Source organism: Toxorhynchites rutilus, chromosome 2, assembly GCF_029784135.1.
Source record: "Toxorhynchites rutilus septentrionalis strain SRP chromosome 2, ASM2978413v1, whole genome shotgun sequence".
Taxonomy (NCBI): domain Eukaryota; kingdom Metazoa; phylum Arthropoda; class Insecta; order Diptera; family Culicidae; genus Toxorhynchites; species Toxorhynchites rutilus.
In genome coordinates, this window is record NC_073745.1 from 102761244 (window position 1) to 102776932 (window position 15689).

At 38.8% G+C, this 15689-nt stretch overlaps 1 protein-coding gene and 1 pseudogene across 1 annotated transcript; both read right to left on the minus strand.

Annotated features, from left to right (window-relative positions):
• Window positions 1-1586: 1586 nt before the first annotated feature.
• Window positions 1587-14147, minus strand: LOC129769524 (4-hydroxyphenylpyruvate dioxygenase). Its single transcript, XM_055771851.1, has 3 exons — window positions 13926-14147; window positions 1849-2916; window positions 1587-1791 (listed from the first exon to the last, which is right to left on the minus strand). Exons 1-3 carry the CDS (start codon window positions 13926-13928, stop codon window positions 1717-1719), a joined length of 1146 nt encoding a protein of 381 aa, XP_055627826.1. The 5' UTR covers window positions 13929-14147; the 3' UTR covers window positions 1587-1716.
• Window positions 5723-5806, minus strand: LOC129772325 (U4 spliceosomal RNA; annotated as a pseudogene).
• Window positions 14148-15689: the final 1542 nt, after the last annotated feature.

Consider the following 15689-nt stretch of genomic DNA (forward strand, 5'->3'; position numbering starts at 1 on the left):
ACAATAATGCAGCCATTACATGCCAAACCGATATAGTGGTTCTCAGATTTTCGTGAACATTGGAAGTTTTATTTCTTATCGCAAAATATTGAAATATAGTTCCGAAAAATCATTATCATTTTTACAAAAAATGATTTTTTTGACGTAGGACGAAAGCGTTACGCCGGAGAACGAGATTTTGAGCGTTTATAGCTCCTAAACAACTGAACGAAATGGTATGATAAACACTTCATTCGATAGATAAAATGTCTACGCGTTATATACTTGTTACCTTTTGATCCGAAAACTTGTTTCAATAGCCCTAAAATTGCTTTCAAAATAGGCTATAGAAATCACCAATCGGTATATAAGCGAGCGCCGCTCGGAAATCCACTCAATTATAATTGAATAGCGATTGGAGCATGTTGTCGCTGTTGTGGTGAAGCTAACTTCGTTCATCCATCATGAAAGCGCTGTGAGGGAGTGCAGAAAGGCCGTTTTTTACTTCGGGATAGTTAAAATTCCCCCTAAGGTCAAAAAGGAATCCATCAGGCGGGGAAGAGAAGGCGACCAAGAGAGTACCAGCATCGAAAATTGGTTCCGCCACACACACATACACGCGCGCAACTCTTTTAGTTTGGTGGTTATCGAGTTGAACCACTGGTGGAAAAATGCCATCGTTGCTGAAAAATAATCTGCCAATTCCCCTTGGAATTGAAAATTACATTCAAGCGAAAGAGTTTATTTTAATGTTTTCTCAATGCATTTAGCTTTGTGTGCAATTATCAGGAAATCTTCTAAAGATTATTCTTCCCCATCAATAGAATATTTTCGTATACAATACTGGATACATAAAACCTTGTGCCTCCAACGTAAGGCTCTCGTTTTCTAAGTCCCCCAAATATTCCTTCATTCATACAGAATGGATTCAGATTCAACTTCGAACAAATGATCACTAAGTCAACGATAGCCCTACGTCAACCTTGCGGTTGTACCACAGATGTAACCCACTTCCTTTTTTTTTAATTCATAGCTTTTGAACTACTAAGTCGATTCAGATGATCGGATATCAAATTGAAACCAATTCATTGTTTTTTTCGATACCATATAAAATACCACACTTGCAAAAAAATGAATTTTGTTTTCTTATTTATTGATTGTATTTGTTTTTTATAGTTTTCATGGTCTCGGGACCAAGGGAGCTGTATATTTATATATTTTTCTTTGAAAGCCGAGGGGTTTCTACATAGCACATTCAAAAATCTGGGATGTGTTTTTTTTTCATTTTTGAGTTATGATTTTTAAAAATTTTAAATTTTTCGGACCACCCTAAAATGGGAATGAGCACAATGATGAAAAAACAAAAAAATACGGGTCTAATATTTTACGACAGAGAACGAAACTACCAACTTTTACGAAAATCTAAGAACCACTATATCGGTTCGGAATGGAATGGCTGAATATATACACCAGTCACACAAAAAATACGAAAAAACTAAGCTTTACTGTGGTGACACCTAATTGTTCCGTTTTCCACCGTAACAGTATGGACGAGTGAATACTAGATAGTGTTCCGTGATATCTTTATGATAGAGAAAAACAGAATCGAAGATAAATACAATTAGGACACATGTTGTATATACATCATAACATCAATGACTAAATAAATCAAATCCAAAACAATCGTTCCTTAACTTATCTCATTTTATACCACCAGAGGCAATTGGAAGCAATCAATTACAGATTTCCTCGCTTCTCCTGATCCGCTTCGATTGCCTCAAACAATGCTTTGAAATTGCCTGCCCCAAAACCCTACAATGATAAAAAACAAACGATAGTAATGCATCTGAATATTTTCCAATTACTCACATTATGATTATGTCGCTGTATAACCTCCAGGAAAAGTGTCGGACGATCTTGCATGTTCTTGGTGAATATTTGCAGGAGATAACCATTTTCGTCGTAATCGATCAGAATGTTCAGCTTCTGCAGCACATCCATGTCTTCCTTAATTTTAACACCACTGCTCTTCAGTCGCTCCCGCAGCTGATCATAGTACGTATCCGGAACGGACAAAAAGTGCATTCCTCTCGCGCGCAGATTTTGAATCGATTTTATAATGTCGCTCGTATTCAACGCGATATGTTGAACTCCCGCTCCGCCGTAGTAATTCACATACTCTTCAATTTGGGATTTCTTCTTGCCGTTCGCGGGCTCATTGATAGGCATCTTTACGGTCTCCTCATAGTTCGTCATTACGATCGAACGTAGCGCGGAGTATTCGGTATGAATTTGGCTATCATCGACGGACCAGAATCTATGGAACATAAGCACCTTCTCGTACCAACTGGCAACTGATTCCATCTGAAGATCAGGTTGGTTTCCCACCACGTGATCGATGAAATCCAAATCAACCGGAGGCAATGCCTTCGCCAGCACATCATCGTACATCGGAGGTTTCCAGCCGGGCAAGAACAGTCCTTTGTAGTTCTTCCGATCGACAAACGTATGCTGCGTATCGCCGTAAGTTTTTACAGTAGCGAATCGAACCGTTCCGAACTCATCTGTCTCCTCCCAGGTATCACGAACCATTACGGCGCCACGCTGCAGCGCGCGCTTTACAATGACGTCCAGATCCTGAACTTCGAAGGCGACATCCTTTACACCGTCCCCGTGGCAAACCAGATGGGCTCCCAACTCTTCGTTGCCCGGTTCATAGGAAGATACGAACACGAAAACGATTTTGTTTTGTCGCACCGCGTATTTGGCTAGCTGCCGACTGTTGGTTTCCAGCCCTTGGTAGGCAAGCTCGACGAAACCCATCCGGGTAGTGTAGTAGCTGGCCGCTTGCTTTGCATTGCCTACGTAGAAAGTGATGTGGTCGAAGCAGAGAAACTTCCCGCCGTCCGGCTTGGGACCCTTATCGGTGTAGGTTGTCTGTGGAGGCGAGAATTTTGATCACATTTTGTGGAAACTTGTGATTCAAGATAAGCGGTTTTCGATAACTTATAATAATAATAATAATAACCTCGATAATTTTTAACCACCTATAATCTATTGAGAAGAAGGCGAGACACTCTCTACAATCGATCCAATACGTTATACACTTTCAGTCAAATCACCTTTACATCAAGTTTTTGTAAGTCTAGAACATAACTATTTTTCAGCTGAAGCTGATCAATATCAATATTCAAAAGTTTTGAGAGTCGATGAAAATGATTGACGATAGCGTTAGGGGAGGAGGTCTTTTTACTGCGTCCACATACCGCTACAATCCCGTTTTTCGAAGAATATTCTCACTTAACTAAGTGTTGTTCAAGATATTGAATGACTTTTACTATAAAAAACTCCTTAAATCGAACATATGTTTGGTGTGCGGTCAAATGATACCCTGGTGGTGGTAAAAAGAACACGTACATATACCATGCTAAGGAGATTCTCCGTAGCCACATTGATTGCACGTTTGCTTAGAAAGCGACCGATCGTGAGTTCAAAACTCAGGGCCCTCATTGATCATCCTTATGTTGTTACAGAATAACTACGTCCACGCAACAATCATCAGCGATGGAGTTCGATCAACGGTAGAAAAAAGATCGATTCATCCATACAACTGCTCTGCTCTGCAAGACACATCAGGCTGCTGTTCTGTTAATAACTCAGCAATGATCATATCAACTGTCTCCGCTGTCCGGTGGTTTAACGGGATAATGAAAGATCAGAAGGAATACTCTTACGCCTAAAAATATCTACTATGTAAATGTATGCAATGGTATAGAAGGAAATACTCTTACGCCGAAAAAATGGCTACTGTGTAATGTGCTAATTATAGATATGATAACCATGTGACATGTACACGACTAAAATTCGGCTCTATTACAGCAAAAATGCTAATGAGCCTAAAATAAACAAATGGGATAAAAAAAATCATGCTAAATGGGATACTTTTATGCTTTGTTTTATGTCTAAATTTGTTTGAATTATTATTTAAATAGCAGGTACATGTATTAAATAAGCTGGGCTTAATCACCTAGTGTCGTAATTGGAATTTTCTAGTGCGTTCAAAAACGTAGTAAGAAACACATAGTACTTCGCGTAATAAGGCTGGGTTTTGGTTGGGGTGGCATCTTTCTCCAGGGTCAAAGCCACAAACGGGACCATTTCTAGTGCAGCATTTGACAAGAGTCTATCAAGTCAGTAAACAAAACATTGCGAGTCGTAATCCAGGTGTAGCCCATTTTGCCCCAATCAACAATATAATTTCGGATGCGAATTGATCAATGTCATCTAACAAAACAACTGTTTATCTCTCCTAGAATATGTTGACAGTCGTCCAAACTGATGATTTGTCGAAGACATCAGGTCGAATAAACGAAAATTTCACGAAACATCCCTTGAATACGACGCGCACAAAATTACATCGCAATGGCTACCGAGAGAGCAATTAAATCTTTTGTTTGAGAAACCCCATGAACGCCCCTTTTATCAAAATTGACTTTTTAGCAGTTTTTGAGTCCTTGAGGGTACCTACATCGACTATCAAAAGAAAAAGTTAGTTCGGGGCTGCAAATATTCATTTGCTCGAAAAAACCCCATAAGTCCATGTTCCTAATCATAACCACGGCAACGCTGCGATAGATATACAATATCATATCATTTATAGGACACTAGCTGACCCTGCAAACTTCGTCTCGCCCAAAGTGGTTTTTGTTACAAATACTTTCAAATATTCACGTTTTCTTACTAAGCGAACATCCATGGGTTCAATCGCAAAACTGTTCATTGTTTAATTTAGACCCTTTACAAATAAGGGGGGAAACATTCAAACATTCATATGTTTGATGCAGAAAATATAATAAAATGATGACATCTGAAATCGGATGATTCCTTCCTCGAGTTTTACCCTTACCCCTTTGCTTGATTAGCTCTCGAGTTGTGCAGAAATTTGTATTTCATTTGTATGGCTGCCCCTCCTTAGAGAGAGAAGAAAGGAGAAGGGAGAAGTCTCGAGCCACCATGGAAACATTTATTGCCCCCTTAAACCTTCATATGCCAAATTTGGTTCCATTTGCTTAATTAGTTCTTGAGTTATGCAGAAATTTGTAGTTCATTTGTACGGGAGCTCGAATGATTACATGCATGTTCTGGAATCTTCTTGTCTACCGTTTTTGCGCAGATATCGCCGCGAAAAATTCACATTCCAGCATAACAATGCTGCCCTTGACGGCGCCAGTGGTTGTGTGGTTAGCGTAACAGCTTCACAATCCGATCGGCCTGGGTTAAATCCCAGCTGGCGTCGTTGGGATTTTCTGAGGCGAAAAATCTCTGGTTACGTCTTCCTTCGGAAGGGAAGTAAAAGAAGTTGGCCCGGCTCATGAGTTGTTGAGTCTGATAGGTAGGAACAGGTGGAGTCGCCTCCCTGATGTCGGTGATTGGCACTAAAGTGGCGGAAATATGCCGACGTAAAACAAGCGAAGATAAAAAAAAAAATAAAAATAAAAAAAAATGCTGCCCTTCATAACATCAATGAATCTAAGCAATGGATTAAGGACCAAAAACTTGACTTAACGTTTGCATTAAAAAAATAGATAAAAATTGTCGAGTTTTCATGGGTTTACCTTCACATGCACTGATGAAACTACCCATGCAGCATCAATCGCAGTAATTTATGAGTCAGCAGAAAAAACTATGGATGAGTTATACCTATGATATAACCGCAAGGTTGACGTAGGACTGTCGTTGGCTTGGTAATCAATTGTATTTCTTCAATTAGCAATAATCCCACCTCGGATAATCCTCATTGGGTACGATATCGCCGCTGCGCAGTGCTATCTTGTGTGTATTGATTAAAATAGCGAATGATTGAAACTATTTACGAATTCAATTGCCAACAAATCTCAATTTAAGTCAACTCATGCATTATGGTAGTAGTTATCACAGCAAATAAGGACCGTATCGTTATTTATGGGTACGCCTTAGAGTCTCCGTCTGAAAAAGACTATAGCTTGTTTTGACAGCTGTTTATTTTTCTCCTGTTGTTGACACAGTTAGCGTTCAGTTAGCATTGTTAAAAGATCGTTTTTTCCTAAAAGTGCAATCATGAGAGGGCTAACAGAAGAAAAACGAAAATCCATTGTGACCAGATACTGCTCCGAAACAGGAATATCAATGAGAAAATTGGCGAAGGCGGAAGGAGTAAGCGTCCAAAACGCTATCAAGCGATTTGGTATGTATAATACATTGAAGGATCTACCCGGTCGCGGCAGAAAACCTGGGCCATCCAAGCCAAACTTGGATAAAAAGATTTGCAGGCAATTTGAAAGAAAAAAGGAATTATCGATACGGGATTGCGCAAAAAAGTGTGGAACATCAATCGGTATGGTTCAACGTGCCAAAGAACGTAACTCACTGAAGGCATATAGAAAGCAAAAATGTCCCAAACGCAGCCAAATTCAGGCAAGTTCCGTGAAAACCCGTGCCCGTAAGCTTTACGATGGGATTTTAAGCAAACGCGAACTGTGCATCGTCATGGATGATGAAACCTACGTCAAACTGGACTACAAAACTCTTCCTGGGGCACAGTTTTACACTGTAAAGCAAGGAACAGATGTCCCGAACGCGGAGAAGTCAATTTTTTGCGAAAAATTCGGTAAGAAAGTGCTGGTTTGGCAAGCTGTTTGTCAATGTGGCATGAAATCATCTCCTTTCTTCACTCTCGGGAATATGAATGGTGAAATTTACCAGAAAGAATGTCTCCAAAAGCGTGTGTTACCGCTCATCCGAAAGCACACTGGTCCGACACTATTTTGGCCTGATTTGGCATTATGCCACTATGCACGTTTGACCTTGGATTGGTATCGCGAGAATAATGTCGATTTTGTGGAAAAGGAGATGAATCCTCCAAATTGTCCGCAAATAAGACCTATTGAAAAATTTTGGGCTTTGATGAAGGGACGACTGCGGAAGAAGGACAAGGCAGCCGATGACCTTGAGCAGTTCAAAAAGGATTGGATAAATGTGAGCAAACAAGTCGATGAGACGGTTGTCCAGAACCTAATGAGGGACATCAAGAAGCAGGTGCGATCATTGGCGCGAAAATCAGAATCTTGATTATTTTTTACTGTTACTCCTTTCTTTCATTCATAAGATACAATATTTTGATATCAGAACTGAAAAATAAATGCAATATTTGAAATAAAGCTGTGTTTTGAGCGTACCCATAATTAACGATACGGTCCTTAGTTATCAACATTTTGCCTAATCATCAAACGGTATGCGTAGAAGTTCAGTGAGCTGGTGACATGAAGAAATATCTTCCAAGTTTTGAAGTCTGTGTTAGGAAAAAAATCCAATTTGCAAAAACGCAAACGAGTACGAAAGTTCCCACTGCTTGCATCTAAATTTATATGCCGATTTCCACAGGCTCCATGGTTTGGAAGTCTGTGTTAGAGAAACATTCCGATTTCCAGAAACGCAAGCGAGAACAAAAGCACCCGCAGCTTACATCTAATTTGCTATGCTGATTTCCACAGGCTCCATGGTTTTGAAGTCTGTGTTAGGGAAACATCCATCCATTCCAGCGATCGTACCTGAATTGATACGCAATCGTAACTGAGTGGATTTCTGAACGGCACTCGCTTATAAGCCGATTGGTGTGATTTCAATAGCCTGTTTTGAAAGCAATTTTAGGGCTATTGAAACAAGTTTTTGGATCAAAAAGTAACAAGCATATAACGCGTAGACATTTTATCTTTCGAATGAAGTGTTTATCATACCATTTCGTTCAGTTGTTTAGGAGCTATTAACGCTCAAAATCTCGTTCTCGGGCGTAACGCTATCGTTTTCGAAACTTTGAACTTACACCCCAGTTTAGAAATGAAAGACGTAGTCCTACGTCAAAAAAAATGACAGCTCTATCTGTCGAACTATAACCGTGATGGCTAAAAAAAAGAAAAGCTACTTCGTTCAGAAGTGTGCTCGTTCAAAAACCGGACCCCGCCGCGTCGAAAACGGACATCGTGCGGCTCTTTGTGGACGCCGGATACGCCCTTTCCGGCATCTACAACATCTTGGCACTATTGGACAACAATCAGAGCATCGAAACAAAGCCCGGTTCCGGACGGCTGACGACCCTGAGCGACAAAGAGTAATATCAAGGGAAGAGTGACTACATCGCTGCGTTCGCTTGGCCGGAAGGACCCTGAGCGACAAAGCTGCCCCTTAGAATTTCTGAGGGATCACTGCTAGACGAGGTGTTCTGGCTGGATCTGGCGTTGGCCCACTACTCGAAGCGATCGTTAGAGAAAATAGAGCGGCTGAATATCGATGTGTTACCCAAGTCGGCGAACCTAGCCACCGTCCCTCAGCTGCGTCCTATCGAGAATTTCTGGCCAAACCTTAAACGTAAGAGCTTCTCCAACAATTTCGTAGCGAAAACTGAGAAGGAATTGATAAATAAAACAAAGAAATAACTTAAAAACATGTCTACACGCATGTTCTCGTCAGCCATGGCGAATGTTCCGGTTAACTGCCGGAAGGTCGCTCGCAAGAGCGTATTTTTTTGCAAATAAGCTAATATAATTACCTTCCATGGGAAATTTATCAAACTCAATTATCTGTCGTAGTTTTTTTATCAACATCCGAAAAACGTCCATTTTTTTAAATGCAAACGTTCTGGGACTGGCCGGCTCGCTATCCAGACTCATACCCTGCTGAAAGTCTTTGGGTGATCCTAGTACCCAGACTCTAAGCTGAGCGAAGAACACAGTACACCACGGTTGATGAACTTAAGGCCGCAATATAGGAGACATGGAAAAATGTCGAGAAATCCGTTCTGCAGAATTTGGTAAATGGTACCGTTCTGAATCATATTTCGGACAACGTCATAATTCGGACACTTTGTTTAAATATCTTGAAATGCTTAATGCACTGATGATATAACTATCCAATTAATATCCAATTGCTTCTTCAGAGTAATTCCTTGGTTCCACTATCATTTCACATGAGAACTACATTTGAATTGTTACACAATCGGCAGAAATCATATAACACAACCCATTATCGTTTGTGTTTGACGTTTTCTTAGCGTGAGCACTTAAAATTTACCCGTTCATAAATATTTGAATTTTTCCCGTGTTTCATCAGTTACCATCATCGTTAACAGTTTACTGTGATTGCTTGGTAAGTTTTTTTTCGTCCAAAAAATTACAAAATAAAGTGTCCGAAACTTGAATTCAATCTGTCCGAAATTTGATTTAGTGTCCGAAGTTTGATTCTTATTCGCTTCATTTGAAAAGCATTTTATTCGATGATTTTTGTATGTTTTCATTTGATTGAAAGTACCAAAGTAGAAAGCTTAAAAGCATATTGAACTAATTTATTAAAAATATAAACCAAATAATACCTGTGCATAAAGTTTAGATCTCTTTTCTGCATCATATGCCTTAAGCGTCCGAAATATGATTCAGAACGGTATGCCAACTCGAAATTTCCAGGTTATTAACCGAAATGGAAAGACTACCAATTATTGACATGTAAATCTGCCGATTCTTTTGAATTTTTCATTGATAATACTTATGAATTTTGAAATGGTCTTATAAAAACTGGACAGCTGAAATTATCTTATTTAAGGTGAAGGTGAAACGAAGCCATTGTAGTAGTATAGGCTGTAATCACGTGTTTTCGTGGGGTAATAGTGTTTGTGAGAGAAGAGCAAGGCTTCCGGTTTGTTTTGGTTCACTTATCAGACTGCGTAGCGCTTCACTGACACGAGTCTTAGAACACATTTAAAAAAATAACAATTCAATACTGGAGTAAAATGTATGCACGATGTGTTCCGATGAACAATTGCAAATATAATCATATATAATAGGAGTACCGGTAAGTTTCTTCTTCTTTTTTCAAAAATTAATGCTTTATTCTGCAAAAATGGTTACAAATTTAATATTCAAAGTATTGCTCATCGCTAGTCACTACTTTTTCCCATCTTTCTGCCAATTCACGGATCTCTTTGCGGAAAGAATCGGCCGGTTTGTCGGCCAACCACGAATCGATCCAATTTTTGACATCATCAAAACTGGAGAAGTGCTGGTAAACCAGGCCATGTTGCATCGATCGAAAAAGGTAGTATACGGCAATGTCTTGAGAATACGGTGGGTGGGATAGGACCTCCCATTTCAGCGTTTCCAAGTATGTCCGTAATGGTTTCACTCGGATTTAGCAGCTCATAGTACACCACGCCCAGCTGGTCCCACCAAATAGACAGCATAATCTTCTGACCGTGAATATTCCGTGCGGCCGTCGATGTTGATGCATGGCCGGGGTATCCATACGTGGCCCGACGTTTAGGATTGTCGTGATGGACCGACTTTTCATCGCCAGTAACGATTCGATGCAAAAAAACCCGTTCTTTTATGCCGTTGGAACAGTTGTTCGCACGCGAAAAACGGCGTTCAACGTCTCGTGGCTTCAATTCATAGAGCACCAATGTCCTATCTTTTGGATCATTCCCATTGCTTTCAAACGATCGGATAATGTTTACTGAGCTACTCCAAGTGTATCTGCAAGTTCTTGTTGCGTTTGTGACGGATCTTGATCGAGTAAAGCTTTATCTTCAAACTTTTTTGGCGGTCCGGGACGTTCTTCGTCTTTCAAGTCAAAATTACCACTTTTAAACCGTGCAAACCACGTCTGACACGTTCGCTCAGTTGGAGTATGGTCACCATAAACTTCCACTAGAATGCGATGACTTTTCACACCTTTCTGGAGCTTGGAAGCGTATTTCCACTTATACTTTAGCCATTGAGACTTAAAAAAAAGAATGTTCCAGGGCATAAAAATAACAAGGAAAACATTACGATCTTACCTTGTAGCAACGCCACGGGAAGTCACAAATTTAAACTTATTGTAATCAGCAAATTCAAAAATCAAGGTGTTTGAGAAGACCAAAGCAGACCATCTAACAGTTGTTTATAGTTGAATATTCCCTTATATTTTCCTTCGTTGATCGATTTTTTTCATATATACACGTTGGAGTGCTTTGACCCTTCTCTTCGTTGGCCGAGGCATTTTGATTGAATGTGATACTTTTCCGCTTACTATTTTTGACAGCAGAGGCAGCCGTGGCAGTGTTCCGAGCTCTGCAATACAATTTTCTTAACCAATGTTAAAGTTGCGTAATTGAACGTAAAATTGAACGTAAAAATAATAATTGTATTGATATCAACACAAATTTTATTTTATTGATTGTCATTACATGGAACGCTATGACTCAGGAATAACATTTAATTGAGTAGTTTTTATAGCTGTTTCGATGATGTTGTCTGGCATCAGTGTCGAAAAAATAACGATGCTTTCACCAATACAAACAAAACCATTGCGGAAAATTAAAAAAATTAACTTTCAGAGCACCAGCTCGACTTTTCCGACGTTTATCATTATTCATTGCGACGGCAGATGAAAATTTTATATCTTGTGAGTAATCGATTAGAGTTTGGTTAATATTACTTGATGGGAAGAGTGCGAAAACGATCATTTTCTACACACTGTTTCGCAAAATTATTGATTTTTTTTTGCATATCGGCCGAGGGGTGGAGGAGGGAAGTGAAAGAAATGAGTGCCATTGTGGCAGCCATTTCTGGCTTCCTTCCATTTTCACCTAAAGCCCAATAAATAAACGAACGACTCTTTTGAACGAAATTGACGTTGAACATATTTTATTCTAAGCATTCAACAAATGTATTACAATGAAATATATTCATGGTGGTCTTATAAAAAATGGGCAAAGGGTAGATTACTTCACGTACAAGCCACATTATCATTTGACAGCCCTTGGTGTAGTTCCACGACTCTCCGGTAATGTCCCCGACATTACCAACTCATCTTTTGACGTAGGATACAAATTGAAAATCGAAAATCGAGCAGATCGTGAAAATTGTCCAATTTCAAACACTTATTGCTCAGTCATTTCATGATGGATTGATGAAATTTTCGCGTCCATCGATTTCGGCACTCCATAACATTTTTTTATTTGGAAGAAAGTAATATATGTCATAAAAATAACTATCGAACAATTGACAAATCCAACCCCTATCCTAACGTAAATACCCTCTTCTGATTGGTCGAAATTGACGGCACATACGGCGGTTCCCTAACAAAGACATCAAAACCAAGCAGCCTGGGGGAAATCAGCATTACAAATACATGAAAGAAGAGGGAGCTTTTGCTCCCACCGAAATGTGTTCCCTAACAGAGACAACAAAACCAAGCTGCCTGGGGAAAATCGATATTGCAAATATATGCAAGGCGGGGGCATTTTTATATTGCAAGTAAGGTAAGTGATACGATTAATTCTAGCAAATAAAATTTAGATTTGGAACTTTAATATTGGTTGCTTTCATATCAATGACGGATCGTGTATTGTGAAAGATTTAGCACAAGTATAATTGTAAAAGTATATGATGGCAGTTGTGTTAAAAATGTCTATATATATAAAAACGATTTATTTCAATTTTCATAAATAAAAACCAAGCTGTGTTCCCGCTCGAGAACGGGTCGTTTGGTTTAAGCTGTCAGTTTGGTTGTGTTCATTTTCACCCAAAAAATGTTTATACAGCGAGAAAAATTGGAAAAGTGAAGAAATATTAGATAAAGTGATTTCCCATGTGCTCTATATATAGTGTTAAGTGTTGTTAGTCCAATTAAAATTCGCATTGGGTTGAATAAACACTCAAAAAGCAAAACTTATAAAAGAAAATTACCTTTCCATTTCAAATATGTTTTCCCTTTATTAAAGAAACATGTCTTTACTGATGAGAAAAATTGATAAATGTATTCGGTATTGGCAATTATCTTGTGTTACATTGGTGGATTTTTTCCAATCTCGTCTAGGATCACAGATTGTGGTTTTCATCATATCTCGTTTCACTTCGGCATCTTTTATCTGATACGTGCCATCCAACGACTGTTTACCATCCCTATATCATCATCACTCGGCAAACATTGGTGGAGTGAACAAACAATACCGAAAACCAAACAAAACGGGCCTTTACAGGGCCACCAAATCATTATCAAAGAGTCTGTAATTCTTCAAACATATCCAAAATCAACAGATAGCCTAACGGAATTCTACGTCAACTATGCGGTCGTGTCTCGGACACAACCCTCCTGTGACTTTTTGCATATAATAATTAGTCTTACGTTTAGGTGTAGAAAATAGTTATAACCAATTATTTCTGAACATTAAAACAAATACTGTAAATGTCTTGAAACATATACAAATGGAAATTATTGACTACCTTTCCGTCATTTTCGTCATCTGGCTCCTTCATACGACGACTATGCGCAGACGATGCTGTCCGGATTACATAGATTGTTTCAAAAGACCGAAATTTTCAAATAAATCATAGTTTGAATGAATCAATCATACCAATTTGACTCATCTTGACAAAAAGACGGATATACATTCACAAGCACTATAATAGATGGAATTTGTCTGCATTGCTTTTCATTACGGAAATTTCTCGTTGAAATAATGAAAAAACAATTCTCAAAATCAAAGAAGAAGTTCAAGTATTCCATCACGTTTTGTTTCACAACACGAGATAGCAAGTGGAATTTGGAACACAAACTTCCGTCGATATCACTATTGCAGTAATCAAATTTTGAAATATAACATGTTTGTCGAGAAGCAAACGCCATAGTGGAATTTGTGGAATATTTGGGGATTTTTCATAAGCTTTTATATTGAGAAAAAATACTGTTCATGCACCGAAAACAACATACATCTGAGATCTGTTAAATAATAATATGAAAAAGTATGTTTTTATCTCCGCTATCCAACCTTTTTTAACTCATCAATTCATCTTCAACACAAATTGCACACAACGGCTTATAACATATTTTCATGCACAGCTCTTCATGGAAAATTTCCATTATCATTCAACACTCACCATTGTTCAGCAGCCGATTAAGGTGAAATATTCCTTAAGATACGCTAGCTAACGACACTTCAGCGTGTGACACTTTCTTCCACTCTCTGGAGTACAGCCAACTAACTAAATATATTTCCACTAATTATCCAGCACTGATATCAAAAGTGATATGAAAAATGCACCGTTAAAATATCACACGTTTAGAAAATGGAAAAGCGCTCCTGCTCGCAATGCGGTTAATATCAAACTTGTTTGTCAGCGCCTGGACGGGATCAGCTTTTATAGGATTTGCATCTCGCAGTGGTCGCATGGTACGGCAAACAGGTTGTGTTTCTAACCCGAGGTCCGTCTCTCGTTTTCAAGAATATTACCATATTACCACAGGCTGCACAGACTGAGAGGACGCTTTGGTGGTGGAATTTGATTTGCATGTAACCTGCCCGCAACCTGTTCTGAATGATCGAGGATTCTGGATGGCGGGATAGATCGGTCTTGTTCGTTTTCTCCCGTTTTTCGTTTTTATATGTGTGTTGTTGCGAGCTGAGGTGTTGCGTAATAATATGCCCGAATATTGCGATGCAATTCATGTACAAATCATGGATTCTGTTGTAAAATAATGAAATATTATTCAAGAATAATATTTTCAAATAAAACTTAAATCATATAGAAATTAGACAGATTCAAATGTGTCTAAAATTTAGGTTAATTTAAATTAGACCGAAACCTTGCCTCGAAAAGAAACTCTATTAATTGTTGTACCTTTACGTCCAACTTTACTCTGTCGGACAACTTTGGAACTTGCTAAAACATTTAACCACAGCTGGAAGATCCGTTACTGACGTTGAACACTCGATCGTTCCAATTTGTTTGAAATGCCTTAATCTGAGCAGGGATTTCTTGTTGGTAACGAAGAAGTTAGATTCCCGTTTCAACCAAATCATGGATAGCGCACAAGGTTCCGAAATATTGCGCTTTTCTAGCTTCGAGATTATTCATAGAGCATTGAATTTTTTGGCTATCAACTCCCAGCAACTCTAGTTCAGAAATATTTTTACAAGTAAAAATAGAATACGCAACAAAACTAATGAATATAATAAATATAACAAACATTAACTACGCCTCATGGAAACAGGATAAATATTTTTGCTTATTTCATTGAAACGGAAATCACAAGTCATATTCAAAGTAAACAAATATCTACACAAACATTCTACTGCTTTAAATAATACAGCAAACCCTGTCTATTTAACCGTCTAGCGCCAGCATGCTCATGCTGGGGGCTCGTCCATATTGATAATCAAGTTGATTTGTAAGCCAAATCAAGTCTACCTTGTTGTTGTTGCTGCTGCTGCTGCTGGATCCGTGTCCAGATGTGCAATATTCAAAGCAACAACAGCGAGCAAGAATGAAAACAAGTTGACTTATATCGAAAGACCTGCAATAGGCTGAGAAAAGCCGGCTCGGAGAGAACCACAAAGCACCAATCAAGTGGATTCGATATTTACAAACGACATTCGGGACGAGATGAACATGCGATGCGAAGATGATGTTAGCAACAAAAAAAAAACGAATTTGTTGAAATGTAAAATTCATCAAAGGCACAGAAAACAAGATTCACCGGTAAACCAGTTTTGAATGTTTGGAATATTGGAGTCATTCTTGAATGGACTCGCACTTGGTAACTGATTCAACCGAGCCCGATAGACGTATTTTTCTCTTGAAGTGAAATCTAGCATAACTTCGATAAACATTCTCTGTGTCATATAACGGATCTCTATGCCA

Coding starts and splice junctions, on each gene's coding strand:
- LOC129769524 (XM_055771851.1), bottom strand. Junction 1,792..1,848: donor TACAGCGACATAATCATAAT/GTGAGTAATTGG, acceptor TTATCATTGTAG/GGTTTTGGGGCAGGCAATTT.